The sequence below is a fragment of the Cucurbita pepo genome, chromosome 18, assembly GCF_057944985.1.
Source record: "Cucurbita pepo subsp. pepo isolate OVF chromosome 18, ASM5794498v1, whole genome shotgun sequence".
NCBI lineage: Eukaryota > Viridiplantae > Streptophyta > Magnoliopsida > Cucurbitales > Cucurbitaceae > Cucurbita > Cucurbita pepo.
The window spans coordinates 10,985,665-11,013,483 of record NC_141815.1 but is presented as its reverse complement, the minus strand read 5'-3'; the positions used below and the strand labels follow the sequence as shown (position 1 = coordinate 11,013,483).

The window sequence follows — 27,819 nt, the reverse complement described above, 5'->3', positions numbered from 1 at the left end:
GGTCGAGGATTTCATGCTTTTAGTATAAATAGTGATGTATGGAATGGTGACATACCCTTCATTCCTTAACCATCAAGTAAAAACATTTAACAAATAAGTTTATTGTGTGTACGACTATTAATAAGGTTGAAATTTATTAATATAAATATAATTCAATGGATAAGATATTATTTACGATAAAAAGAAAAAAAATATATTTTTTAAATATATGTTGTTAAATAATTGAACTTAGATAATTAAAATATATATGTATTTATTGTTAATCAAAGTTTACATCTTTTTGTTGGGGAGGAATGCGAACTGTTTCTTTAATCTTATGCTTGGTTGTAACTGGGAGGGAAGGTGGAGATAGGAATGGAATCTCTTCTGTTAGGCTGTGAAAGGACCAGATAGAGAAGCCTTTCATTTGCCGCCTCTTGTTGGGTTGGAGCCACCACTTCCCGCTCTTTTACTCTATTTTCGTCCCAAAACCCTAATACTCTTTCGAGTTTCAACACCCTAATCGTGGGTTTTTTTTTTTTTTTTTTTTTTTTTTTAATCTCAGGAATTCCCGAATTCCTCGACCGTAGCCTCAATTTTGAATCTCAGTTGATGCGGTGAGTGGTTCTGCGCTTGTTTATTGTCACTAGGTTGCGTTGATTTTCCTCCAGCCTTAGTTTGATTCGTTTTTGCTCTCTTGACTTCCACTCGTGTGTCGTTTGGCCGGATGGAAGTGGAGGGAAGTCGGTATTTTAGCTTTGCAATTCTTACTGTATACTGGTTGATGGGTTTGTGAGAATTGAAGTGTTCTTATGTTTTTTATTCTGTGTTATGTAAAAGAGGAATGTGTGGGAGATACATTATAGCTTTATACTGTTCTGTTTCCAGTCGGAGGTAATGTGTTCCGGTGATATCAGTTATTATTGTATTACTTAACAGGGTAATGGATAGTTATGGTCATGATTGATGATACTTGGGAGGCTCAAAGAGAAGAATAGAGTTACTTCTATCTATTTATTATTTGTAAGCTTTTACTGCCATCAATGAATACCATGTCTGGATGTCCGTAGCTGTGCTTCCTCACTGGATGCATTCATGATGCCATGGAGCAAAATTGGGTTTTGGATGAGTTTGCTATGTGTATGATTTTTTTTTTGAAGTTTCAACTTATGTACTTTGCTACTGCTTTCTTGCTTGACAGGATGCTTTATCGGTGGCTTGAGCTGAAGAATGTGCGTGTGCCGTTGTGGTTCTTTTAACACAATTCACCATTGTACTGGAGTCAAATTCTAGTTTTACAGGATTTGAGATGTATGGTCAAGCAAATTATGCTTCTCCGTTCGGGCAGGGTCCTCAGAAACCATGGCCACCCGCATACCAACAGCGTGCTGTAGCACCTCCTCCGCCTCCTCCTACCTCATATGGTCAACCAGGCCCTCCAATCCCATCACGTCCTATAACTCAACAAACACCTGCCCCCCCACCTCAGGCTGCGCAATCTCTACATCTATCTCAGCCGGGTTCCCATGGTCCACCACCTCCCCACTGTCAGGGTCCATCCATTCAAGTACGGCCTGGTGGGATTACAAATATCCGTCCAGCATATTTTCATACGTTTCCACCAGTCCATGGAAACACACAAGTTTCTCTATTTAACTCAAGTGCTCAGCAGAATGTACAACTTTCACACCTGGGAGTTCAGAACATGCATCATGTCCTGCCTCCGCCGCCACCACTACCACCACCAGCACCACCTCCTCATGCTCCCAATTCAAATTTATTACGGCCTCCGCAGCCTTCTCCCGTAGGTCCTCTTCATGCTCCTCATGCTCATGCTCGAATTCATCCACCACTACCACCTCCTCATGCTCGAATTCATCCACCATTGCAACAAGGTGGGATGCAGGTCTTTCCCTCGATTCCACAACTCCCAACAACATCCAATTTTCCTACTCCCTCTTCTTTTGGAGGAGTCATGCAATCAAATCTTGGAAGATCTCATTTGCTTGCAATGGCTCCTCCTCCACCACCATCCTCTCCTCCACCTATTCCACCTACTCCCCCTCCTCCCACCTCGTCCTCTTCTTCAATTCCAGATCCAGATTCTTCCAACTTGTCTTGTCGGTCTGAATTAGATCCTAGTTCTACCGTTCATTACGGTAAAGACTTGGAACCCTCTGAAATTGATCAAGGATGCGCACCTCCCAGTCATTTAGGGGATAATGTGCCCATGCATGACGAATTTAGAAACTCACAAGTTGGTAATGGCCTCATGATGGTTTCTAATGTGGACAATGAGATATTGTCAGATAAAATTTTTGTGAAGGTTCTTCCTCCACCTCCACCTAAGCCAAAAGATGATAGAATTGTCAAGAAGATAGAAGTATTATGCAAGTTCATTGCCAATAACGGTTCCATTTTTGAAGACACAACTCGCCAAAAGGAATTTGGGAATCCAGAGTTTGGATTTTTATTTGGTGGTGAACCAGGAAGTGAATCTGCAGTCGGCCACGAGTATTTCCAGTGGATGAAGAAGAAATATAGTTTGGCTTCCAAAAATATAGCAATGAAAGAAAAATCTCCATTGAGATCTTCAAGAATTGAACCACAATCTGAGAATTTGACAGTGTCAGCGGCATCCATTTCACCTGCAAACTCTGACATGGAGATGGAAGGTTAGTCTTAGTGTTGATAAATCTCTTCCCATGCAGTGACTTTGTTTTTCTTTAACATGCACCAGCAGGAGCTTTGACCGTAAGCGCTCATTAACTTAGAGACAACCATGGTAAAATATACGAAGCCATTCAATTTTCTGCAGATTGCAGGGTTCTAAAAGCTTACTACTATATTCATCAGTTCAAAATATATGATACTTTTGTTTCATGACGCTTACAACTCAGATGCTTTGGTTTTGAACGCACCATTCATTCAACTCAAGAGCACCTTTTGTAATCTTTGCTGGCTGTTTTGATTTTAGTCATTATTGAAATCCATTTTCTAATCCCTTGAAGTACAATGTCTTATTCTTGTATGTTTCTTTTTGTCTATTTATCTGTACTTCTGTCTTAAGAGTTTCAGTTTCCTGTGAAGAAAATATCTCCACTTTAAGTAGATGATTTGGTTTTCTGGTTGAATTTTGAGTGAAAATTTTGTTCAGTCGGGAGATGAAAATAATTGTGAGGGAAATGGATGTGACTATGTTTACTTGTACCAAGAGCTCTGTTAAAGCTTAATAGAGTACCTTTTAGCAACTGAAATACTGAACTTTTCCCTCTTTTTGTTGGGTGGTTTACTACTGGTGGCTTCAAGATGACATTACCATAGCTGATATAGGAGAGGAAACTAGTCACTCACTTCCAATTCAAAGTTACGAGTGCAAATTGAGAAAAGAAGAGCATGATGCAAAGGATCAGTTACAAGAACCTGATGTTTTCAGAAGCTGCAGCCTGGAAAAGGAGAAGGTAGCTGAAGGTATGCTCTTGTCATTTTTTCGTTTTATGTTCAATGGATTCATGCATGGCAGATTTTGCTTTGTGATGTCATGGTGCTTTGCATATTATTGTGAAGAAAAATGATTGTTTCTTATTTGAAGGAAAATATAAGAAAACATTGTTTTACGTCTTAAATGAACACTGAATAATAAAATAGGAGCTTATTTTTCTTGCTGCATCTTTTATGAAAATGCATGCCAAGACAGAGAATCTTTTCTTCTTCTTGGTAGGGATCCACTACGGGTGATAGATACGAGGTTTGACATCTCCAAGGACTGTCTGCTTATTAAATAAGAGTTATGTTTTCTTTATGTTGAAAAATGAACAATGTCAATGTTTCAATGTTTCAATGTAAATACACCCAATTTCAACTTATTAAAGTTGTGATTTGGATATCAAGCATAGTATTTGAACAAGAGAGTTAAACTAATTAGTAGGAACTTTGCAGTTTGTCTGATGTGGTCACGTAAGTACACCCAATGTCTCTGATCTGTTATCCTAGTTCTACAAAGTTGCATTAATTTCACAATACGTGATAGTTTCTTCAAGGTTTTTGATTTGTGGATTCTTTATGAAGTTTGTTTTGCTTTTGGTATTTCCTCTTGTTGTGATTGAACTACTACCTTTTCATCCTCATTTATGTATGTTTAATAAGTTTCTATTATTCTATTTTAAGATGGAGGGCCAAAACTTCTGCTGGACCATGAAAAATCTGTCAGCATTGCAGCTTGCCAAGTTCACAGCCATGTCAGAAGTACTGCTGGAGTTACTGATCAGCCTCCAGGTAACAATTTTGGGAGTTCTATTACCTGCTTGCAAAATGACTTAGCTGGTGAAGTAGCAGCTTCTTCAGCCATTATTTCTAATCACCCTACTACCCTTATTACAGGCGGCAGCCCATTTAGACTCATACAGGACTATGCTTCCGATGAAAATTCAGAAAGTGATGAGGAACCACATCATAAAGATGTCCATTTTGTTGCTACCTCATCTTCAACTCCAGCTTATTCTAAGACTTCCAACAAAGACACTGATAATTTGACTATTCTTGGATCAAAAGGTTCTTGCCAGGTTCAACGAGCTCAGTTTCTCTCAGAATCACCAAAACAGGTTTTTGATGCTAATGAGGCAATTGTCAGGAAGACAGGGAATGAACAGAGTTACAATAACCAACAGAATCAAATTGGTACCAGCTCTGGTTCTAAGTCTTTGAATGCAATGAATGGTCGTAGTATTGATGTTCCCCAAGATACTGACAAGTTACGAAAAGAAAATGATGCTGAACATAAGAAGTTGGGATCATCTCCTGTAAAAATAGATGAATTTGGGAGATTAGTCAGAGAAGGTGACAGTGATAGTGATTCAGATGATTCACACTATACAAGGAGACATAAGAATAGAAGAGCTAGAAATAGTAGTGAAAGTCGTTCTCCTGTTGATAGAAGAAGGGGACGAAGGAGTCCACGGAGAAGAAGGGAGAGGCGAAGCCGTTCTCGCAGGTAACAATTTCTTTTCACATGCATATACTGTTGCTTAAAAGTTAAACTGTGAGTTAATTTATTCAATGTTGTTAAGGAACAATCTAGCATAAACATCAAATTAGACATGCACTTATTTCATTTTAATCCAAATTTTACTCTTCTATTGTTTCAGTTGGTCTCCTCGTAACCACAGAGGCAGAAGCAGGTCTCCTGTCATCAGGCGTTCAAGTCAGTTTAGTCATGAGAATATGAGACGAGATAAGGGTATGATAGGAAAATGCTTCGACTTTCAGCGAGGTAGGTGCTATAGAGGAGCATCTTGTCGATATGAGCACCATGAGCCCCACAAGAACGATGGATCAAGATTCCATAGGAGCAAACATCTAGATGATCACCCAACTTCCAAGAATATAAAGATAAGAGAGGACACTATGAACATGTCTAGGGAAGTATCAGATCTTGGGTATATTAAAATCGAGAGTCAGGAGTGCATCCCACATAATGAGTCCCCAAAAGGCAATACTCATGAATGGAAGACAGATAGGCCTACTGGAGATCCGGATTCATTTGTAACTAAATGTCAAAGTTCTAGAGATAGAATTGGCATAATTCAAGAAGAATTAATTTTTTCAGTACCAGTTGAGGCTGTCCACATTCATGTTAATGATAATGTTCAAGAAGCAGAGAAGTCTTATGAGCAATGTTCAGTTATGACCTCCGCTGCTGAGAAATTCCCTGATGATATTTCCACGAGCATGCTGACTTCTGTAGAGAATTCTGTGGCTCAGCAATCCAGCATGTTTGTTGCAGAGCTTCAAACCGCCAATGACCTCTCACACCAGATGGATGGTTCCTCTGTCTCCAATTTGTTACCTGATCAAGTAACTGCAGTTACCGCCAATAAAGCTCCTGAATGTGAACATGTTCTGGATAGAACTTCATCAATTAAGCCACATTTTGGTACCAGTTCTGCTAGTCAGCTACCTTTGACCTCACAAATTTTATCACAATCTCCAGTACCGAAACCATTATCTGCTACTGCTCCAGTTTGTGCTATTGATGATGCCCATTCTCTTAGAGAACTGCCTCCTCCGCCACCTCTCATAATTTCGCGTGTAGCTAGTGCTGAGGTTCCAGTGCCTGCCCCTTATAATTTTGTGTTACAAAACGTTTCCTTTCCTTCTAAATCTTCACTACCAGGAGGTTTTCATCCTCATCAAGATTTGGTATCCATTCAACCATCTCATTATCACAGTACCTCTTTACTGCCTCCGAAACCATTGTATGATTCAACATTGACTCCTGTAACTACCAAAGATGGTATGCCAATGCAATTTCATGAGAGTCATTTGTCTCAAGGAAGTGATTTGGGTTCTCAGTCTATTAAGAAATCCCAGCCATTGGAGTTGCATTCTCATTCTAAGCTCGGTGAGTCCCCAGTTCAAGAGCCTTATCGAGCTCCAATGCACATGGATGAAGTTAGATCAATTGCACCAGTTGCAAACAATCAACCTAGTCAACCTTTTGGATTCCCAAGCTTTCAGAATGAAGAAAACTTTGGGCGGACTTCTGTGGAGACGAATTCTTCAAGTTTTTTTCCTCACCGAAACTTTAATGATCATTCTGTGCCCTTTACAAATGCAAATATAATGCAATCTTCTGGTGACAATTTTCCTCCTAGTGAATTTCGAAGTTCATTTTCGCAGTTGCATCCTTATTCACGGTTTCAACAGCCATTGTACACCTCACAACCTGCACATGATAGTTTGTTCCGTGAACCAAGCCAGATTGGTAGTATGTTTCAAAATTATCCCGATCCTCTAAGCAGGAACCATTCTTCTTTGCTTCCTGATTTAGGGGGTTTGGGAATTACCTCTTACCATAATCCTTATGCATCTACTTTTGAGAAGCCACTTAGCTCCAGCTTCAGATCTAACATTTTGAACTTTGGAAATGATGCACCTAGTGGCGATATACGTAGTTCTACGTTCAATGTGAGCAATGTTCACGTTGATGGGCAAGGTGCTAATTATGTTGGAACAAGGCAGACAACTGCTTCACCAAATTCCACCAAACCTTTGAGGAAAGTCTTGCTCAGTACAGGTGGTGATCAGTATGATCCACTTTTTGACAGCATTGAGCCATCATTACCTATATCCAAGAAATCTGATTGTGGTCAAAAGCTGGAAAAAGAAAGGGAATCTTATACGATGACAAACCTTGGTAGTTCCCATAAATTACCATATGTGGAGGAGAACAACAAGCATACAGAAGTTGCCGCTGTGGCTTCAACTACTACTCTGGAGAATGATGAATTTGGAGAGACAGCAGATGCAGAGGCTGGTGCTGTTGAGGATGACCTTGACGACGAAGAAAATTTATCAGGAGAAATCGAAATTGATCAGGTTAAGTCCTCAGAGAAGAGCAAGAAGTCCAAAGGTTCTAGGTCACTGAAGCTTTTCAGGATTGCTATTGCCGATTTTGTTAAGGAAATTTTAAAACCATCATGGCGACAGGGCAATATGAGCAAGGAAGCCTTTAAGACAATCGTCAAGAAGACTGTTGACAAGGTATCTGGAGCTATGAAGAGTCACCAAATACCCAAGTCTCAAGCAAAGATAAATCGATACATTGATTCATCACAACGAAAACTGACAAAGCTTGTTATGGTGAGACCCCTTTCTCTCTTAAAAGAATTAAAGGATTATGGTACTTATCTTAGAACATTATAAGTATACAGTCAATTCGTTTACAATTCCATTTGCTTCTTGAAGCTATGAAAAATCTTTCGTCAAAATAGATAAATTATTGATTACAATTTGTTGGCTAACGTTTGAAATTGAGAAGGAAAAACAGTAACAAACTACTATAGCACCTTCTTGGTGAACTTTGAATCTCATGAAGCATATTTTTGCTCGAACATTTTCATTATCTTTATAGCAAAAAGATAAACAATTTAGCCTCTGGAACTTGTTCCCCTTTGACTACTTCAATCTTTAACAATAAGTAAAAACAAAATTCGATGAATTAGTTTTTCATGTATGAATGTATTAGGTTTTACTTGATTACTTTCAGAAAACATGATCGGTAGATGGCTAAAGTTAATTTCCAAGAATGTTATATTAACACGGCAACAATTTATGGCCTTTTTATAATTTGTGCCCATTGGAGAGGGGTTCTGCTGCTCTTGGATTATTTGATCCATATTTCTAGCATTAATATTTGTCCTTGTACCATATGCAGGGTTATGTTGACAAGTACGTTAAGGCATAGAACATGATGAAGTCTGCATCCCAATGTGTTGGACTATGAAAGCAACATTATTATGGTTGTTTCTTCCTTGTTGGGTGGATATCAGGAATTATGCATTCATCTTGGACATCTGCAAGGGATGGACAGGTGATAGTTCCACGTTGTTGGTTGAAATGTCGGTCAGAGGTCATGGTCCTGTGGATGCTGGAGAATTGATGAAGCTTGCAATATGCTGAGCATCGTGACATAAGTTCTTTAGCATATGATTCTCATTAATTCCTGAGGTTGCAGCAAAATAACATGTATGTAATTTGTTTTTCTGTAAAATATTTAGTAGCCGTTCTGTACTTTCTAGATATACAATTGTTGATGCAGTAAATGTTTGCAAATGGTTGGTGTGGAATTTTCCTTTTTTTAAGTTGTATAAAGTTATTAGAAAACACTGTAGTTTGTTTGCAAACACATTAGAGAAGTGTTAATTTGGTGAGTTAGCTTGGAACTTGTTTCTTCAAGAGATTTATTAAAATTTGCTTTAGATTTTGATCGTGTTAAATGAATACTACTTATCCTTTGTCCTTGGGTTTACTGCAGGAAACAACTAAGTGGTGTGATATTACTATGAGCTTTATGAAAACTCTGTTCATGCTTCTGGTTTAACGACCTATTGAGGAACATTGCATCATCCCTCAACCATTTAATGACCATTGACTTCTTTAGAGTTGCATTTTGCAGTCGAGTTTAATGGTATAAGGTATGTTTAGGAGGAGCAAATTGTATTAGTACTGAAACACGTTTGCTTTTGTACTTACTGTAGACTATTACTTCAGTAGGATGAGTATGTATGTTCAAAGTTTTGGTTAAGTGTAGGTCATGTCTGTATATACCTTGTGTTAACAATAACAAGAACACTGTTGAGCTTCTAAATGACAAGGAGTTGTTTCACAAATAGATGAGTTCGTGCTAATTTCTTGAGAAATAGATTAGATTTTGGGCATTGTTTTCAGAAAGCTTGATGTTGAGCTTTGCTTTGTGATCCTTATTCTTTTATCTGCAACATTTTGACTATGTTAGGGAAACAGGATAGACCAGCCACCTGCTAGGGAAACAGGATAGACCAGCCACCGAGTTCGTTACTCTTCGATTTTGTTGTCTTGTCGCGGGAGAATCCTGAAGATAAATGGGAACTAGGCCTCTGTGGATGGAATTTGACTGCCCTGTTTTATCCAAACCTGGCTTTCTGTTGTCTGGAAGACAAGCTAGAGAGGAAAATATTGGCAGTTGAACGTGTTAATGTCAAGCCAGAGAGGACTGCTTGGGTCAGGCTGTTCCATTTTCTGCCTCTGACAGTTTGAGATACAAGTTTGACTGATGAGCTTCCTTTTCCCTTGAACTGAAGTATGACAATTCTCAAATATTTACCTTGTTCTTAGAGCTACAAGACACTCAAGAAGTTACGACACGACACATGTTTTCGGACCGTGTTTAGTCATGAAGTGAGATAGTTTCCTCTAGTCGGAACCCGATTGTTGACATCAAAGGCTCTAGGATCTTGCTTCTTGGTGTTTCTAAGATGGGTTCTGCCAGCAAAATGTGTTGTAACTTATAATTTTGGTTGAAGAGAGAATAGGATTCACTTGGATTGTGAAGAACCAATAGTTTGGAGGAATTCCTTTTATGTTGTACCACCTGATTCATTTATTTTTCTAACGTGTATGAGCATAGTTTCATGATTTAGATAATTCTACAATTCTACCTTAAAGGTAGATTTATTGTAATATTTCAGGAGAAAACTTATATAAATATTATTTATTTCGCTTTTTAGTAAAGATTTGAACATCTGACCTTTTAGCCCATTGATGCATGTAACTAAATTTTTAATGATTCTTCATATTTTTACTCTAGATAAAAGGTAGAATTTTGAAAGAAGCTCGCCTTCAGTGATGAATAAGAAAATTAAATAAAATAATATATTAAAAAATGCAAATAAAATAATATATTAAAAAAATGCTTAAATAATTTTTTAAACGATAAATTATCTCATAATTTCTCGTAATATTTATATTGGGACTTACCTCAACAATTTAATTCACGATTGCTCTTGATAGTTATTGATACATTCATCATATATGTTTACATTGTTTCGACCGGATGATTTGATAGAAAAATTCGAATATTTACCGATATATTAGTTTTGTTTGTAAATTGAGAGTTAGTTAAATAAATGTTCCAAAGTTATTTATAAAATATACATAAATAAAATAAATCGAAATCTTAAAATAGATATTTTAATATTTGGCTAAACTTGTCACTCCAAAACATGTTTGGTGACTCGGATAGTACAACCTTGAGGAGAATTTAACGAAACCGGACCGGATTATCTTTATCCAGGGACACCGCATAAACCCGGTAAATCTCAAGCTCGCAACCTACGATGAAAAAAGTATGGAGGCGGGGCGGCTCGCGGGAGTTCAACTTCTACTTTTACATTATCTCTGCTTTATGTTTACATCACTTCTTCTCTTCTTCTTCTTCTTCTTCTTTTACAAGTTCATAAGTATTTCTCTGTGCTTCTTTCAGATCCTGACGACCTTCGGCTTCTCAAGGTTACTTTTATTTTCTCTGACCTTCGTTTTCCATTTTTTTTTTGCTCTTATTGTCGCTATGTATCACTTCGATAAGCGCGGTTCATTAGCCGAATCTGGAAAAATGTTCGTTTAGTGATTAGTGATGAACGAATCGATAATTTAGCCGCCTTTTGATGTTGAACTCTGTTACCGAGTACTGGCTCCCCGTTCTTAATGTTTATTCTTGTCTTTATCGCAATGACCTACTTTTCGGTTGCGTGAGAGGAATTCTATTGTATGCACGGTTCGAATACTTTTATATTGTTGATTTGGTTTGGTGTTGATAGTAGAGCTGAGACATGATCGTGCTCCACAACATCTAAGAATTAGTCGTCTTCATTTTGGAGAAAAAAACTTTCGATTTGGTTTCTTTAGTCTATTATTGAGTCTGAAAAATAGTTGATAATACTGTGTATTGAAAATGTGAAGGACATACGCACAAGGACATTGAGTCATGCAGACTAATAGGCAGTTAACGACTTAAATTCAGAACTTCTGATGCACGTAGGTATAACTTATTCATTTAGGCTACTTCTTTGAATTTTACATTATCCGGATGCCTCGAGTGCATTATCTTTCTATATTTGTAGTGTTTTTATGTCAGATTGCATTGCCATTTCACCTCATATTAGTTGTTATGAGAACTTCCATTTTTCTTTTGGAAAATTCATTTGTTCCATGCTTCCCTCTGTTTTCTATGAAAACTATATGTGGCTTACTCAAGGGCAGAGAAAACTTGAGTTTTGCCATTTAAGATGTGTTTTACACTATTGGAATAGTTTTCTTTTTATTACAAATGTAATTCATTGATGAAATGAAACAGAATGGGCTTGATGCCTCACAAACCCAAAGGAGTCAAAAAATATCCATCATGCACATGAATTTTTGGGAGCTTGTAACTTGTGGATCCATTTTTATACAATATGCTTTTGTCCATGTATCACATGTTTTGAAGTCTTTCCTGTTTTCTTCATTAGTACATGTAGAACTATTTCAATTTTCAATTGAAAAGCTGGACTTATGTCTCATAAAGCTTATTGGATTTTTTTCGTCTGTTTTTTTTTTTTTTTTTTCTTTTTGTTGCTGCTACTGAAGTTTACAAGGAATCAAAGGATGGGATTCTGGAATTACTAATACCATATACCTTCACAAGCTCAGTAGTCTTAAGCTTTGAAGAAGACAGATTCTAGGAAGATCCCTGACTGAGAATGTCGAGGTTTCTAGGAGTGTTCAGATTTTTCCTTTGAAGTTAATTTCATCTGTGAAATTACACTACTGTAGATTAGAGCAGGTGATGGAAATGGCTGTTTGTAATGCAAAAGCTTGTTTGGAAAAGAAAAGGAAAAGAAAGAGGAGAAGGAGGGGTAACACCACTAGAGGCGATCACCGAGGTTGTGATCCTGATGAATATGATGCTTCAACAGAAAATAATGTTTCTCAAGAATCTCCAAAAAAAATGTGTTTAAACATGAAGCCAGAAATAGGACAATCTCATTTTGAAGTAAATATACTAGGGGAAAAGAATGAGAAGAAGCACGATGATTTACCATGTGGAGAAGCATCTGGAATGTCTGTCTTGACCCTATTGAATGTTGAAGTTCTTAAAGAAGATGATGAAGCATCTACTTCCCCAAATGCAGATGTTTATTCAGCAGATGGAAAGGAAAATTCTTTAGTTCCCGAGGATCTAGATGGGAAAGGTACTAATATGGTTAAACGAGATGATGAGCATACAGAGACTGTAGATCATTCAACTCCTTCGAGCCATATCAAAACCCAAAGGATAAGGAAAAGAAAGCGTCGTCGTGGAAAGGGAAGGTCCTTAGAGTCCCCTAAAAAAAATTTGGAAACCAATGTGGAGGACGAAAAGAAAGATTCTCTATTGAACCACCCTCATGAAGAGGAGACAAATGACCACCTTAAAAATTTTGTAACAGAAGAGGTTACGAATGGGGCTTTGTTGGAAGAATCAGTTGACTGCTCAATTAGTGAAAAAACAGAGTTGTCTGCAAATACGAAGGAAAGCTCTATGGTTATTGCAGATCCTCATAGGTCCAAGGATTTTGAAAATGCTACCATGATTAAAATACATGATGACTGCTTAGAGACTAAGCATTGTTTGGCTCAATCAAACAGTGATGATACCCATGGCAAAACAAGAAGAGTGAGAAAAAGAGGTCGAAGAAGGAGAAAGTTTGCAGGTTCCTTTGAAGGAAGTTTGAATTCTGAAGTGGAAGACAATAATAAAGATGCTGCATTCAACTGTTTAAATGAAATGCATGCAACTAGTTTGCATGAGCAATCTACCACCACCAAGATAGTTAAAAAGGTTGTGGCGGAAGAAATGTCGACTAAGGTTGTGGCGGAAGAAATGTCGACTAAGGTTGTGGCGGAAGAAATGTCAGTCGACTGCTCTGTGGGTGTAATTACATCAGATGTGAAGGAGAGAGAGGAAACTTTAAAGAAAAAGATTCCTCGTTTTTTGTCTTGTGATGCAACAAATGGTAACAACAGTGCAACTGGATTTACAAAGAAAAAGCTTCTCATACTTGATGTAAATGGACTACTCGTAGATTTTGTTCCATATTGTCCACGTGGATACACTCCGGACTTCGTAATATCACGTAAAGCAGGTGAAAGAAAACACATCTAGATGTGGCCTTAGCGTTAATGAACATCAAACTCATATTTACTTGGCTATATTATTTCTTTTTTCAGTGTTTAAGAGGCCCTTCTGTGACGACTTTCTAAGCTTTTGTTTTGAGAGATTTGAAGTGGGGATATGGTCATCGAGAACCCGGTAGTTCAACCTAAAGCTGGTTAATTGATTGCTGTTTCACCTTATAATAGTTTTAAATATGATTTCCAGTTGTTTTTCTTTCTGGTGCATGTCTAATTTTGGCATTAGCTTCAAAATCTTAGCCCTGACGCTATTCATATCCTTACTCATGTTATTTTCTGCAGGAAGAACCTGAGTATGTTAGTTAAGTCTCTTATGAGAGATTCCAGACACAAGCTACTTTTTTGCTGGGTAAGCCAAGTCATATTTCCACAAAAGTAGGAGTATGCATCACCTTGCTACTAAGGAATTATCGGGTTGCTTTTACATGTTAATTTTGCTTACATTCTTCTTAACCATTTTTTCTTGATTTGCTTGCCAACCATGTTGAATTAGTAATGGTGGAATACATTTTTTTAAACTGGAAATTGGCATATGCATAACCTGATTAAAACTAAAGTTGTGTTTATTTTGAGCTTTGATATGAAAATTCAAGGTAAGAACATTAAATTTTAATTGTGGTGCTTGGTAAATGAAGTAGAAGCAACTTAGATTCAAGGGATTTATGTAACCTACTGATTCTTTTTTTTTTTTCTTTGGTCGAGTCAATTACCTGGATTTCCCCTCCTACAAGTTTCATGCTCTTCTATAACAATGCTAAGATGGTTGATACAGGATCAATCGCACTGTACAGCTACAAGGTTCAACACTATTGAGAACAGTAGGAAGCCCCTCGTTTTGAAGGAACTGAAAAAAATATGGGAAAATTTGGGACCGAATCTTCCATGGAAAAAGGGGGAGTTCGATGCATCAAACACTTTACTGTTGGATGATTCTCCATACAAGGCCTTGCGGAATCCAGTTAGTTGAAAACTTCTACACTTTCCATTTGAGGATATGAACTCTTTCAATTTCTTTTAAGCTGATTAATAGTTTGTTTGTCTTGGCTTGTCATCATTTTCAGGCTAATACTGCAATATTTCCTACTACGTATCAGTACAAGGACAGAGATGATACGTCATTAGGTATGAACCATGCCACATGTGATGCCCTTGTATCATATTCTTTCATTCTTGCTAAATGAAAGTTTGGTTCCTTATCCCCCCCCCCCCCCCCCCCCCCCCCCCACAAAAAAAAAAAAAAAAAAACTGTGCCACATGCATAAGAAGCTGAAGCCTTAGGTGAATTGTTATATACAGTTGAAGAATAGTGTAGGATGTTTTATATACGTAGCTGAGAACGTCTGGGCATGCTTGCACTTTAATATGCATTTGAAGAATAGTGTAGGATGTTTTGTTTTAATTTTAATTTTTATTATTTTGTTGTTTCTCTTCAACTATAAAAATCTACACAAAATCTATGATGAAATTGCACCATTGTTCTTGTTGTTGTTGTTGAGAAACAATGTCACTGACTAAATGAAATGTACAATAAAAGGGCTCACCATGGAGGTTACAAAAAACTCTTCCAACTACTGCAAATAGTAGATAGAATAGTAACGTCTTACACCAAGTGTTGAAAGAAATTCTCTTCCAAGTGTCACAGATTCTTTTAAAATGCATATGAAATATTTTTCATTTGATGAAAATTTTATTTGTTTTTAGATTAAAATTAAGATAATTTTTGAAATATACATGAATATCAATTTTCTATGAAATGGAATTGCTCTATACTGATCCCTGAATGTTTCTTAGCCATCCTGGGCGGTCAATTATGCATGTCCCAAGGATCCGTTACAGGCTTTGGAAATTCCATCTTTTGTTCCTGCTGTAACCGCAGTTTTTTTTTTCTTTTTTCTTTGGTTACTGTTAATCTTTTCCCAATGTATTATTTAACATTTAGTCTTCCACAGGACCTGGTGGTGATCTTCGCACTTATTTGGAGGGTTTATCTACAGCAGAAAATGTTAAAAAATATGTTGAACAGAATCCATTTGGTCAAAAACCCATTTCCGAATCTAGTCCATGTTGGAAATTCTACCGTAGGATTATAAATAATGAGAAGGGACGACGATGATTTAGGTGTTCATTGGCTTTAGTATGAAGTCTGTTCTAACTTCCAAGTATATGTAGCTCTAATTCTCTGGAGTCATTTCCGTGGCAGGATTCCCACATGCTGATGATTAGTTCTCACAAAGTACGTGGCCATATTTTTAAGATTGGTTCACATGGTTATTTGCTATATAGTAGTTCATCATCCGCTGCCATATTTGGATAACCGTTGCTTGTCTTGCAAGATTAGAAGAGCCTTTTATCCCCTCTACACATTTCATTAGTTTCATGTTTCTTTGTGGCAAATTTTGAAAACTAATCCGGTGAGTACATATTCACCGTTTTTCATAAGGATATTTTCTTATAGTTGTAGGTTACGAGCATACAGAGAATATTTAGAGATACACAGCTAGGAATCCAGTTTACTCTAGCCAATACATTGCACTGTATTTTGTAATTTTTTGAAACGTTTACTACTGGTAGCTGAAATCTATTTCTGACAAGGGGATGGAAGATTCGTAGTGCGATGTTATGACAAGGATGTAGTTTGATTCATTTAGGACACTTTTGCAATGTACTTCGACGATTATGAAGATTAATGCTGAACTCTGCAATGCTTGGTTATCTCACATGTCTTTGGATTTATAAAAACAAAGATATCTGACTTATATGCTATACTTCCATCTCTTGCTCTTAAATTTCTTTGTTCAGGTTTTGAGTTCAAGACATTATAGAAGCTCGTCAGCAGGAATTTGATTTGTTCTGTTGATGTAAAAGTGAAGAATTCCTGAATATTCCAACTCATTGCAGGCTTTTGCATATGATACCAAGAAATATTGATTCTGTGGTTTCTGCCACAATTACCCAGGTGGGTGGCTTGCCATCAAAAGAAGGGTTCAGCCCTGCAAGAGCTTCCTCTCTTCAAACAGGGATAAAATTCATCCCGAGCTCATATTCGATGCTGTAAATGAGATACTTATCGAAAAATTAGCTCTTTTTGATGGGGGTGCTCCTGAGCCATGGTTGACACCCACAAAGATCGCAAAGAAAGCCCCTAGTGGGCAAAATATTTTGAAACAAATGTGTTATGAAATAGAACAGTTTCAAGCTAAGAAGTTTGAATGCAACAACTTCGACCGAGACAAGGATGGCTCAAAAAGCGTTCTGCATGTGCCAAACAAGGAGTTGGACAGATTATCGTGGTAACGTTTATGATATTGTGTTAGATGTCGAGCAATCGATGTCAAATACTTGGTTAGGCAAAATAAACCATATGGTATGCATTGACAATGGCTAGTTTGCTTGCATTCTTACTATTTTTTCATCCTTGATATTTGCTTTCTTACAGTGAAACGTGTACTGCTCTTTCTGCACTTCTAACTGTTACTTGTTTCATTTATTCTTCTGAAGTAAAGTGTAGAGTAAACAAATGGAAAAGCCATAGTTCAAGGGAGAAGCTTTTGAGTTTTCTTTGCTTGTGTTAGAAAAAGGAGATCCCCTGCAACAAATATGGGGCTGTTTTTGTAAGAGCCAGAACAGAAATATGTTCAAAATACAGCCATTTTAAAAGAATACAACAATACATGCCTAACATAAAACACTAAATGATGAATCTTTTGTTCTTTTAACACAGCAGAGGTGGGAAACAACGAGTGAGTGGTCACACAATTTTGAATAATGAGATGGGAAAAGGCATCAATCCCCATGCCTCCCACAGCATGCAAACCAAAAGCCTAAAGCCACAGCTAAAGCAATGATCGAGAGGAGAGGTGTCGTTGGTGACGTTTTTTTGTTCTCGAAAATTGTGCTTGTTTTCTCTTCTTAAAGTTATAGATGAGAACTGTATTTAACCATAATTCATTTATATAACAAAGCTAAAACCATTAAAAATTAATTAATTTATAAGGTAAAGGTTAAATTAAGCACATGAACATATCATTTTTTATCAACCCGAACATAGTTTAATGAATTAGATAATAGGTGACGTTTTTTTGTTCTCGAAAATTGTGCTTGTTTTCTCTTCTTAAAGTTATAGATGAGAACTGTATTTAACCATAATTCATTTATATAACAAAGCTAGAACCATTAAAAATTAATTAATTTATAAGGTAAAGGTTAAATTAAGCACATGCACATATCATTTCTTATCAACCCGAACATAGTTTAATGAATTAGATAATAGTAATAATTACTATTTCAAAGTTTATGGTTCTATCGTTCATACTAAGAAATCCCTCGTTCTTTTCTACCTTCTCGTCCTATCTCTAGAGAGATGATAGAGAAGGACCACATATATATGTTTCTTCATTTTTTAGAAGAAAAAAATGATGGGGACAGTGACAGTGGAGAGGTGGAGAGGTGGAGAGGGGATTTGTCGAATGCAACAAAACATATATGTATTTAGGATTAATTTATGTGTTCCAGTTTTGTCTTGGATCTTGTGACCAATGTTGTTGCCTGAGAGACACATTATTATCTTTCATTCTCATAATCTCATAAAGAAGAAACTTACCCATTTTTCTTCCTTTCTTTTTCTTGCTGCACAATCTTCCACTGCCTTCCCATTTTAAAAGAATATAGTGTAACATTATGTTGCAGTTTTCAAAGGTTTGCCTTTTGGTCCTTTTCTGTCCCTACAATATTTATGAGGAATCAATCAAATGTGCACCAAAATATGTCACTTACTTACTGTCTTCTACAGTTCCAAACTGTTCATCTTTGATGATTCTCTGTTGTTTTTTCCTTGTTTCTTACAACAAAATAACTAATTGTCAGGGGAAAAATTCATTGACTGATTGTAGATCAACATATTAGTAGCCTTTCCACAAGCTTAACCCATCATATTGTTCTATGTTCATCACAATTTCAATCCATTTCTTCTTTTTGATCCATTCAAACCTTCCAAAAACATGCTAAATGTGTTTATAGATCCTTCTCCTTTTCAAACTAAGTTTATAAGGTTAGGAATCACCGACCTCTACCTGACTTTGCTTTTAGTTTCCCTAAAAGATCTCATACCAATGAAGATGTATTCTTTACTTATAAACCCACGACCGTTCTCTAACTTAGCCAATGTGGGACTCTCTCCCAACAATCCTAACATACAATATAACATATAATAGCTAACATTCTAGGAGTAAATCAACATACAATCTATTTAATTAATTAATATATAACATTCTACAAGCTCTTCTCAAGAAAGCTTGCATTCTAACTTGTATTTTGAAGAATCCAAAAGCGCTTAACACATTACATTGCATGTCTAATTGAATATAGCTTACAATACCTTTTTCCTCCAAGGATGAACAACTAGGGATACATAATTCTCCTCTCCTTCCTTCCTCGCTCCGTCCCTATCTGCCTCGGCCGTTCTATGAGTCACCAGCCGCCCCATCTTTATTGGAGCGGTCGGCGCCATTACCGTCAGCTGCATGAAGAAGCTGCTTGAAGTTGAAGCTTGCAGCTGAAAAGGGTTTCAAGTTCTGTGAAGCAAAAGGGTGGAGAGCTGAAGGCACAAAGGGATTGGACAAAGCATGGGGATTTGAGCTCAAGAAATGGATATGGCTTTCAAATGGGTTTGTAATATATGAAGCATAGGGTGTAAAGAAGAGTGCAGAAGCAGATGATGAACTCGTTGGAGCCTCAATTTGTGATGGAAAAACTCCATTATTGTTCCCAAATTGAGAAGAATTGTAAGTATTGTAAGGTGTAAAATTGTAATCTTCTACATGTTGATTACTACTTCCATCAACCCACTTCCCTTTAGTTAATGAAGAAGCTTTTCCTTGTAACGCTAAATCCATATCCCAAATCTTCGTTTTCTCGATCGCCGTAGAATCGCCTTTCACGTCGACGGCGAAGGGCAGAGGGAGCGAGTTACAAAATTGGGAAGAAGAAGAAGAAGAAGAAGAAGAAGAAGAAGAATGATGATGATGATCATATGGAGGGAAAAGCATCTGTTGGTGAAACGGAGAGAACCCGGTTGGGATCTGCAACGGTGGGAGCTTGTCGATATCGAGCTTGGTGACGTCGAGGAGCCAGTCAATGACCTTACTAGGTTGGCCAAGTTTGAGCTTGTCTTGAAGATCATAGAGTTGAATGGCGGTAGGGACTGATAGCCTTATCCTTCTATCTCTCAAGCCCCTAATGGTACAAACTTTGCTATGTCTATCTTTGCCACCAAATGAACGAGAAACTCTCACAATTCTTGGGTTTCTAAACCCTGACCATTGCCTAGAGCTTGTTGGAGCCTTGGGGAACCTATATTTTCCTTCTTCTTTTGATTCAAAACCCTTTTCTTTTGAGTTTCTCAACATGTTTGAATTTTATGGTTTCTTCATTGTTCTTGAATCAATCAATCAATCTGAAAAAAAATCAATTAAATCTGAAAAAAAAAATTAGGGTTTTTGTTGGAAGCCTTAAAGAAATATAAGAACATGTATAAATGTAAAAGAAGGGGATGATGAACTTACATTTGAAGGTGTGACCAGAAATCAAGAGGAGGTTGAAGAAGAAAGATCAAAGCTTTAACACAAGAAATGACAGTGTGATGGGTAAAGGCAAAGAAGATGCCAACAGGAATTTATTTAACCTCTCCCATCTTGCCTATATGTCAAAGGATAGAAAAGGAAAAGGTAAGGTGTGTTTTCGACCACGTGGCACGAGCTTTTTCGACGACACGTTTACAAAATAGACTGAGCACGAATGACGGTTTCCTCTTCTCAATGCGTATGTCCAAAAGTGTGATATCTCATGTTGGTTGGGGAGGAGAACGAAACACTCTTTATAAGGATGTGAAAACCTCTCCTTAGCATATCCGTTTTAAAGCTTTGATGGATAGCCCAAAGAGGACAATATCTGTTAGTGGTGGGTCTAGGCCATTATAAATGGTATTAGAGCCAGACACGGGGTGATGTGTTAGCGAGAAGGTTGTTCCCACAAGGGGGGTAGACACGAGGTGGTGTGCCAGCAAGGACACTGGGCCCCGAAGGGTGGTGGATTTGGTAGAGGTCCCACATCGATTGGAGAAAGGAACGAGTGACAGCGAGGACACTGGGCCCTGAAGGGGGGTGGATTATGATATCCCACATCGGTCGGGGAGGAGAACAAAACACTCTTTATAAGGGTGTGAAAACCTCTCCCTAGCATAGACGTTTTAAAGTCTTGAGAGGAAGTCTAGAGAGGACAATATCTGCTTGCACTGTTGGATGTATGAAAGAGAAGTCGATTATCTCGAGTTTGTATCTAATGGTTCTTAAGAAGCATATAAATTTTAGAATCTACGTAGAACGGTTGAATAATTTTTCCTATTTTTACGACTCGATTCATTAATTATCCATCAGTATAGGGTATAAATATATTAACTCATCACTAAAAAATTATACAAAGTTCCTATGGGACCATTCAAATTAAACCAAGAAAGAAAGTAAAAGGGGTAGCCTTTTTCAGCATTTACAAACAGCTTTATTGATTTGTTTAATACATCATGAGTTGAACAATGCATGCCCTAGCTACACATATCCAAAAGAAAAGACACACAATATCAAGAACCCTAATTATTGTTCTTACCTTTTAGCATACAAATTTTTCATTTTTTTGCAATTATTTTTTCACAAGATTTGATTTTGTGTTAAAATTCAATATGGGTTTCGTTTAAATTTCTCGGGTTCGTTTTCTTCAAAAAAAAAAAAAAAAAAAAAATTTAAACAACTATTCAACTTTTAAAAGTCATTTCTGAATCTTGAGCTCCAAGATTTTAAACGTTGCGTAAAAACAAGCCAACTAAAAGCAAAATTGTTATCAAACTACCCCTCGAGATTGATATTAGGGTTTCGAGACGGCATAAACTACTCGATTTACGCAAGAAAAATTAGGGTTTTTTTTTTCCCTTAGCAAAAGGTGTGGTGAGTAAGGCATTAGAAGATAGAAAGCTATAGAAACTCCCAAAACTTAGTAGATGAGGGACCAATGTAGGTTCTTTTAATTTAAAGGCATCCAACTCAATGCCAAAAAGGACCACAGGCATGCAATAGAGATATGGTGGCAGTAAGATTTAGCAGCACAACTTGAATTTTGTATTTATTATCAATCTTTCAATTTTCGATCAAAATTTACGATCTTAATGTTAACGTCACGAATACGACGTGTGAATCCAAACCATACCGTATATGGCTCGTTTAGAGATATAGAAATGCCTTTAACCACTCATTCAACTAATCAACACAATCCGGAGTACATCTAGAAGTCACTCTTAGTTGAGAGAATATACCTTCAAACATTTGATCTTTTAGACGAATACGTAGATCAAACTAGATTTTGTCAGTTAACCCTAAAAGTAGAGCAACCAAAAGCTTAGCCCAGCATGAATAAGCAGCTGAAGAGTATACCACAAAGTTGACACGACCAAAATGGGGAGCCACGAAGGAAAAAGAAAAAACCTTAAACCCTTCAAAAGATGACATTCCAAAGGCTTTTTAGAGAGAGAAAGAGAAGAGATGTTGTTTTGAGTAGTTGTATGATGGATTGGACAAAATGGGGAATTTGAAAGCAAAATAATTGAAGAGATTAATGGAGATGCAACAATTGGGAGAGACAGTCAAAAAGCTGAGCCCTTTCTTTATAATATCCTCCATTGAACTTTAAAAAATAAATAAAAAATGAATAAAATAATGAAAACCCTTTTGAATTTATTTCATATTTATGAATAAAAATGAAAAGTTGACGAAATTTAATTAGAAAATTAAGAAGAATGGTCCCTTTTACCAGCTGACAGAGGCTCTTAATTGATAGGGTTTCACTGTGAGTATCAACAATGGTTCCTTTCAACAAAAAGTTGAAAACTTTGAATCATATTCTAAATAATTATGCAGTGGAAGACTCCCAGTTTGATGCAATAAACTTATCATTGTTCTTTCGGTATGTATGTATCTATATATATATATATATATATATATATATATATATATATATATATATATATATGATATGATATTCTGGAAGCACTTTTGGAGGGTTTTCGAAGCCATTTGTGGATTTATTAGATGTAAATTTGATTTTTTTTTTTTTTTTTTGTCGAATAAAATTTTAGGCTTTTAATTCGGTGCTTAATAAATTTGTGAATTAAAAAAACGATAAGTAGCTTCAGGAACTATTAGACAAAATATCGACTTTTTAGACCCAAAAAAAAAAAAAAAAAAAAAAAAAAAAAAAGTTTAAAACCCTATTAATTTTTTAAAAAAAAAATAAAGAACAAGATATAATTAGACTTATTAAAAATTTATTGAAATTTTGAGAAATAAGAAACGAGAAATGAAAACACAAACGTGTTCTAGCATCTCCAAACTAGTTAAGTCATAATTCTTGATCAAAATTAGTCGAGGCTCAAATCTCCTGTCCTACACATTATTGAACAACCAACAAAATTGTAGTTTAGAACAAAGAAAATGAAGCGTCTACCAAGTTTTTTAAGTTTTGGATCGAGTTGGTTTTGATTTGTTCCTGAATTTCAAAATGTTACACTTTTACCCAAATTTAAATATTTACATTTGCTCCTTGATTTTGAATAATGTTCCTTCAATCGTAGTCAGTATTGCGTCACTGTACGTCACCACCATATCGAAACTTTTATACACTGCCAAATTGAAATGTTTATAAAGAAGTAAATGAGAAGTCAATAATATAAGTATTTTTTTAAAAATGGGTTATCTTTATATATGTACTAAAAATGATATATTTTGTGAATTTGGGTTTTTCTTGTTGGAATATAATTTAATTGTAGAAGAGTAAGATCCTTGGTTGAGTAAACCATTCCTTGATGATTGGCAACAGGGAAAAAGTAAATGTCAGAATTTTCTGCAGTGACATTTAATGTGGAGAATCAATTATTAATACTCCGAAACTCCAAATAAAGATCAAAGAAGAGTGTTATTTGAGCCATTTGGTTAAGTTTCTTCTAGGCTGAGCACAAACCTATGCTAAACCCAGACAATGAAACCAGTTAAGACCGAAAATAAATGAGTTTCAAAGGGATACTAGAATTGATCTCCAATATATATTATACTCGACTAATTTCAAACGGCAACGATTTGATCTTTTACATGTTGTTGCCAAGGAAACAGAGACTGTTCTAACTTTGAACTCATTCATGAGGCAGTGTGTCAGCAGACGCTAGGCCTTGAACGGGGTGGATTGGGGGTAGCAGACGCTGGGCCTTGAAGGGGTGGATTGGGGGGTCTCACATCGATTGGAGAAGGTAACGAGTGCCAGCCAGGATACTGGGTCTCGAATGGGGTGGATTGTGAGATCTCACATCAGTTGGAGAGGAGAACGAAACATTTTTGATAAGGGTGTGAAAACCTCTCCCAGCAGATGCATTTGAGAGAAAGTCTAAAAGGAAAAGTTCAAAGAGGACAACATCTACTAGCGGTGAGTTTGAGCTGTTACAGATAAATCATTTTTCTTCCACAGGTAGGGAAAAGAGAGACAGAGAGAACAAGAAAGAGAAGGTAAAGAATGAACTGTCAAAGGAGATGGTCTATAGACTAAATACCAAGAATCATAACAAGTACAAAGAAGGTGGAAACTGAAGCCCAGGATGAACAAAGCATTATCTTCCACACATATAAAGCTTCTGATGATAACAATGAAAAGGGATTCTTACATCAATGGAGTTGGAACCGTACCGTCAAGCTCTTAAATGACCCCAGAGTTGGTTGGACGTCAACTTTCTAGGAATGTAATATTTGGCATCAACCCACTTATTTGGAATTCTCATAACCAAGCAAACTTCTTTCATTCTCTCAAATGATTAAACTGAAGATGAACCATCAAAACAAATCATGTCAAGATCAGATGTAAAGTTTGCATCAAAGTCAATCATAGAGTTCACACTTATCATTTGTATGATTGAAGGTAATGGCCATCAATGTCGGTAAACAGAAACTTGCCTCCATTCTCATTAGTTCTGCAGCCTTTTTACCTTTCTCTTCTTTTCTTTTCAGAAAACTAACAACTGTTTCAGTAAAGATACAGCAATTATGACCCTTTTAGCACAGATTTAGAGCTCGAAAATAAGACATAAGTGAGAGATAGTGCGATCCCATATCGATTGAAGAGAGGAACGAAACATTCTTTAGAATGGTGTGGAAACCGTAGACACATTTTAAAACTGTGAGGCTGACGACGATACGTAACATGCCAAAGCAAACAATATCTATTAATGATGGGCTTGGGGTGCTGACACTAACAAATACAAAATAGACAAGCATAAACCAACATAGGTTGGGGAATAACAGTCAGAAGGACCAGTGGAAAACTAAGGAAGTTTTGTAAGTTATGAATTCAAATCATTTATCCTCACCTAATATGGAAAATTTTATGAGGTTTCCAATATACAAATAAGCAGCTGCCTCGAGATTGGTCGAAATGTACATAAACTAACTCGGACAAGATTATCATATTATATAGATAAGTAGATAAGCCACGCAGGTTTCCTTGCTGTTATATTAGGAATTTAAGTAAAAACAGTCATTAACAAATGGAATGTGTAACAGCCCAAGCTCACCGCTAGTAGATATTGTCTGTTTGACCTGTTACGTATCGCCGTCAGCCTCATGGTTTTAAAACGTGTCTACTAGGGAGAGGTTTCCACATCCTTATAAGGAATGCTTCGTTCTCCTTTCTAACCGACGTGGGATCTCACAATCCACCCCTCTTGGCGGCCCAGCGTCCTCGCTGGTACACCGCCCCGGTGTTTAACTTTGATACCATTTATAACAGCTCAAGCCCACCGCTAGTAGATATTATCTGCTTTGGCCCGTTATGTATCGCCATTAAGCTCACGGTTTTAAAATGTGTCTATTAGGAAGAAGTTTTCACACCCTTATAAGGAATGCTTCGTTGAGATGGGGGGATCTCAGAGAATCAATCAAATATGCAAAGTGTGATGTGATTATTAGCCTCTAATGAAGTCGAGCACCATAACCCAACACTTGAACGCCTCTCAACTACAATAACAATTCTATCTCAAGTGCGACCAAACAAAAGGCAGAGCAACAGAACAATAAGTGAAGAGGGGTTACTTTTCCACTACTGTATGTACCTAATAACAAGTAAAATGGTACATAATTGAGAAAAGAAACTCCAACGAGAAAAACACACGTTTTCTTAAAGCAATAACAGCATAATAAGTCAATAACATTGCTAGGCTGCCTTTTGTTGGATCTAATTATGCAGGTAAAGGGAACCGACCTTGATAGTATAGATATCTGTTGTTAGCAGAAAGCCATATTACAACTTTTGACACGACGGTGCCCTATCTAATTAAATGTTTTGGGTTGGTCTTTCATAGTTGTTTGTAGTATCTTCTGCCATGTGAACTCATAAAAATCCAACTTCTGCATCAGAACCGCTAAATAAACAAGTTCATTGTCTATAAAGATACATGGTACAAACCCCCTATTTGAAAGTTCATGGAAATTTATAATTAAAATGTGTTCGGAACCACGACCTCCACAATGATATGATATTGTCCACTTTGAGCATAAGCTCTCGTGACTCTGTTTTTTGTTTCACTCAAAGACCTGATACCAATGGAGATCGTGTTCTTTACTTATAAACTCATGATCTTCCTCTTAATTAGCCAATGTGAGACTACTCCTCTCAATAATTCTCAACAAAATGTTGGCTTAAAAGTCCCACATAGACAACACGATGATGGGTCATAGAAAATGAATGTTCTAAAATATTTGTCTTTCCAGTACCAAAATGACTAACCCTATTGTCTAGCACCTTTTGTTTCTGAACTCTCATGTTTAATCCTTGCCCACACAGCATATTGAAGGCGGAGAGCTTCATGGTTAAGGAACATAATAACCATGGCTTTAATTCAAGGTGCTAATCAATGAAACAAAATCTCAAACAAGATTACCTGTGAAGCATAGAGAATGAATATCGATAATCTAATTTGTTGAAGCAAAAGTGGAACTCACAAGTAAATGATAAAAAAGAAAAAAACGGCTAAATCAATCACCCACGAGCCCCAGCTCCAGAGCTAGAAATATAAGAGCTCAAGAATAAGACAATGAATGACATGTTCTTCAAAAACCATGAAAAATGCAAGCATGATCCAAATTACACTGGTATGAAATCAAATTGAGGCTTAAGATTAAGTTCCCTCAAAAAAGCTAGGATTGACAACTCATAAGCAATAACCGCGGGCACGAATTGGCAAAACACCAAGGCACCAACCAAAGAGCCAACTATAGAGATGGTATGATATTGACTCTGTTAGGAATCACGAACCTCCATAATGGTATGATATTGTCCACTTTAAGCACAAGCTCTCTTAGCTTTAATTCTGGTTTCTCCAAAATGCCTCGTACCAATAGAGATGTATTCCTTACTTATAAACCCATGATCAACTCCTTAATTAACCGATGTGGGACTCCTCTCCCAACAATCATCACCAGGCTCAACTTGCAGTTCACATCATTCAAAGAAAACCTATATTTTCCATTAAAGCTTGATCATTCCAAGAACCACTAAGTATTCATTCCCGTGTCCAATCAAGCAAACATTCTGTATGTATAATACTAATTATCAAAACAGCTTAGTAACCCAAGTCTTCAGCAGTGGCTAAATCTCCATTACATTTTAAAGAAGTATACGGAATAACAACTCCCACCCACCTACACCTACCCGACAACTACAAACTCCAGAAACAAACATACAGAGCACCTAAACAATCCAAATCCGCATAAAATGAAAGCTGTGGCTATTAGATAACTGCTTTGAATTCCGATTGGCTATGAGATTTCATCTGTACACCCTACAACATAATTCAAAGACGTACAAACAAACCTAAAAAGATGTGGACTACAAATACAAAACACACACCTAGAAACTCTGTTTATAGCAACAAAAGTTCACCTTCCGATACCGTCGGCACAATGCGAAGAGCTCTAATTTCCCGCCAGATCCAGTTATCTTCTTCCGTCGAGAGGCAGAGGAGACGAATGAATTGAATTCTGATAAATCAATCCATTATCTAAACAATAATAGATAAATAAATAAATCCTTAAATTAACGAAAGATAAAATTAGTAAATTGAATATTCTCCAATCTTATATTTTTATCTAAAAATAGCATTAATTTTTTAAATTTCAATAATATTCTTAAAATTAAAAAATAATAAAAATTTAATTTTAAATATATCCTACTAAC

General features: G+C 36.7%; 3 protein-coding genes and 1 long non-coding RNA gene across 15 annotated transcripts; 2 read left to right on the top strand and 2 right to left on the bottom strand.

The window, feature by feature from the left end:
* Positions 1-274: 274 nt before the first annotated feature.
* LOC111779646 (uncharacterized) lies at positions 275-10,021 on the top strand. 5 transcript variants are annotated; one of them, XM_087119421.1, is made up of 10 exons: positions 275-423; positions 545-596; positions 1,181-2,654; positions 3,289-3,450; positions 4,147-4,254; positions 4,360-4,969; positions 5,124-7,620; positions 8,195-8,505; positions 8,795-8,954; positions 9,304-10,021. In XM_087119421.1, the coding sequence occupies exons 3-8, from the start codon at positions 1,289-1,291 to the stop codon at positions 8,222-8,224; spliced, it is 4,773 nt and encodes a 1,590-aa protein (XP_086975547.1). In that variant the 5' UTR covers positions 275-423; positions 545-596; positions 1,181-1,288; the 3' UTR covers positions 8,225-8,505; positions 8,795-8,954; positions 9,304-10,021. The 5 variants fall into 5 exon arrangements, with proteins under 5 accessions (XP_086975547.1, XP_086975543.1, XP_086975544.1 ...); XM_087119417.1 differs by having other exon boundaries at positions 4,147-4,969; XM_087119418.1 differs by having other exon boundaries at positions 4,147-4,969; positions 9,275-10,021.
* Positions 10,022-10,660: 639 nt separating this feature from the next.
* On the top strand, positions 10,661-16,942 carry LOC111779988 (uncharacterized). Of its 5 annotated transcripts, XR_002812779.2 has the most exons (9): positions 10,661-10,806; positions 11,257-11,335; positions 11,923-13,460; positions 13,546-13,627; positions 13,792-13,858; positions 14,282-14,467; positions 14,571-14,631; positions 15,459-15,742; positions 16,309-16,942. XR_002812779.2 is itself a non-coding variant. In XM_023660211.2 (8 exons), exons 3-8 carry the CDS (start codon positions 12,122-12,124, stop codon positions 15,620-15,622), a joined length of 1,899 nt encoding a protein of 632 aa, XP_023515979.1. In that variant the 5' UTR covers positions 10,661-10,806; positions 11,257-11,331; positions 11,923-12,121; the 3' UTR covers positions 15,623-16,942. The 5 variants fall into 5 exon arrangements, 4 of the variants coding, with proteins under 4 accessions (XP_023515979.1, XP_023515982.1, XP_023515978.1 ...); XM_023660211.2 differs by having other exon boundaries at positions 11,257-11,331; positions 15,459-16,942; XM_023660214.2 differs by lacking the exon at positions 15,459-15,742.
* A 1,054-nt stretch (positions 16,943-17,996) lies between these two features.
* LOC111780483 (transcription factor TCP5-like) lies at positions 17,997-20,247 on the bottom strand. Of its 2 annotated transcripts, XR_015413629.1 has the most exons (3): positions 20,070-20,247; positions 18,884-19,960; positions 17,997-18,230 (listed from the first exon to the last, which is right to left on the bottom strand). XR_015413629.1 is itself a non-coding variant. In XM_023660904.2 (2 exons), exon 2 carries the CDS (start codon positions 19,911-19,913, stop codon positions 18,969-18,971), a length of 945 nt encoding a protein of 314 aa, XP_023516672.2. In that variant the 5' UTR covers positions 19,914-19,981; positions 20,070-20,245; the 3' UTR covers positions 18,735-18,968. The 2 variants fall into 2 exon arrangements, 1 of the variants encoding a protein (XP_023516672.2); XM_023660904.2 differs by lacking the exon at positions 17,997-18,230 and having other exon boundaries at positions 18,735-19,981; positions 20,070-20,245.
* A 3,862-nt stretch (positions 20,248-24,109) lies between these two features.
* On the bottom strand, positions 24,110-27,660 carry LOC111779599 (uncharacterized). Of its 3 annotated transcripts, XR_015413910.1 has the most exons (3): positions 27,526-27,660; positions 24,543-24,607; positions 24,110-24,408 (listed from the first exon to the last, which is right to left on the bottom strand). It is a non-coding gene; the product is annotated as an uncharacterized LOC111779599 (long non-coding RNA). The 3 variants fall into 3 exon arrangements; XR_015413911.1 differs by having other exon boundaries at positions 24,110-24,607; positions 27,493-27,660; XR_002812707.2 differs by having other exon boundaries at positions 24,110-24,607.
* Positions 27,661-27,819: the final 159 nt, after the last annotated feature.

Coding starts and splice junctions, on each gene's coding strand:
- LOC111779646 (XM_087119420.1), top strand. CDS start 1,289: ATGTATGGTCAAGCAAATTATGCTTCTCCGTTCGGGCAGGGTCCTCAG. Junction 3,451..4,146: donor AAAGGAGAAGGTAGCTGAAG/GTATGCTCTTGT, acceptor TTCTATTTTAAG/ATGGAGGGCCAAAACTTCTG. Junction 4,970..5,123: donor AGGCGAAGCCGTTCTCGCAG/GTAACAATTTCT, acceptor CTATTGTTTCAG/TTGGTCTCCTCGTAACCACA.
- LOC111779988 (XM_023660211.2), top strand. CDS start 12,122: ATGGAAATGGCTGTTTGTAATGCAAAAGCTTGTTTGGAAAAGAAAAGG. Junction 13,859..14,281: donor ACAAGCTACTTTTTTGCTGG/GTAAGCCAAGTC, acceptor TGGTTGATACAG/GATCAATCGCACTGTACAGC. Junction 14,632..15,458: donor CAGAGATGATACGTCATTAG/GTATGAACCATG, acceptor AGTCTTCCACAG/GACCTGGTGGTGATCTTCGC.
- LOC111780483 (XM_023660904.2), bottom strand. CDS start 19,913: ATGTTGAGAAACTCAAAAGAAAAGGGTTTTGAATCAAAAGAAGAAGGA.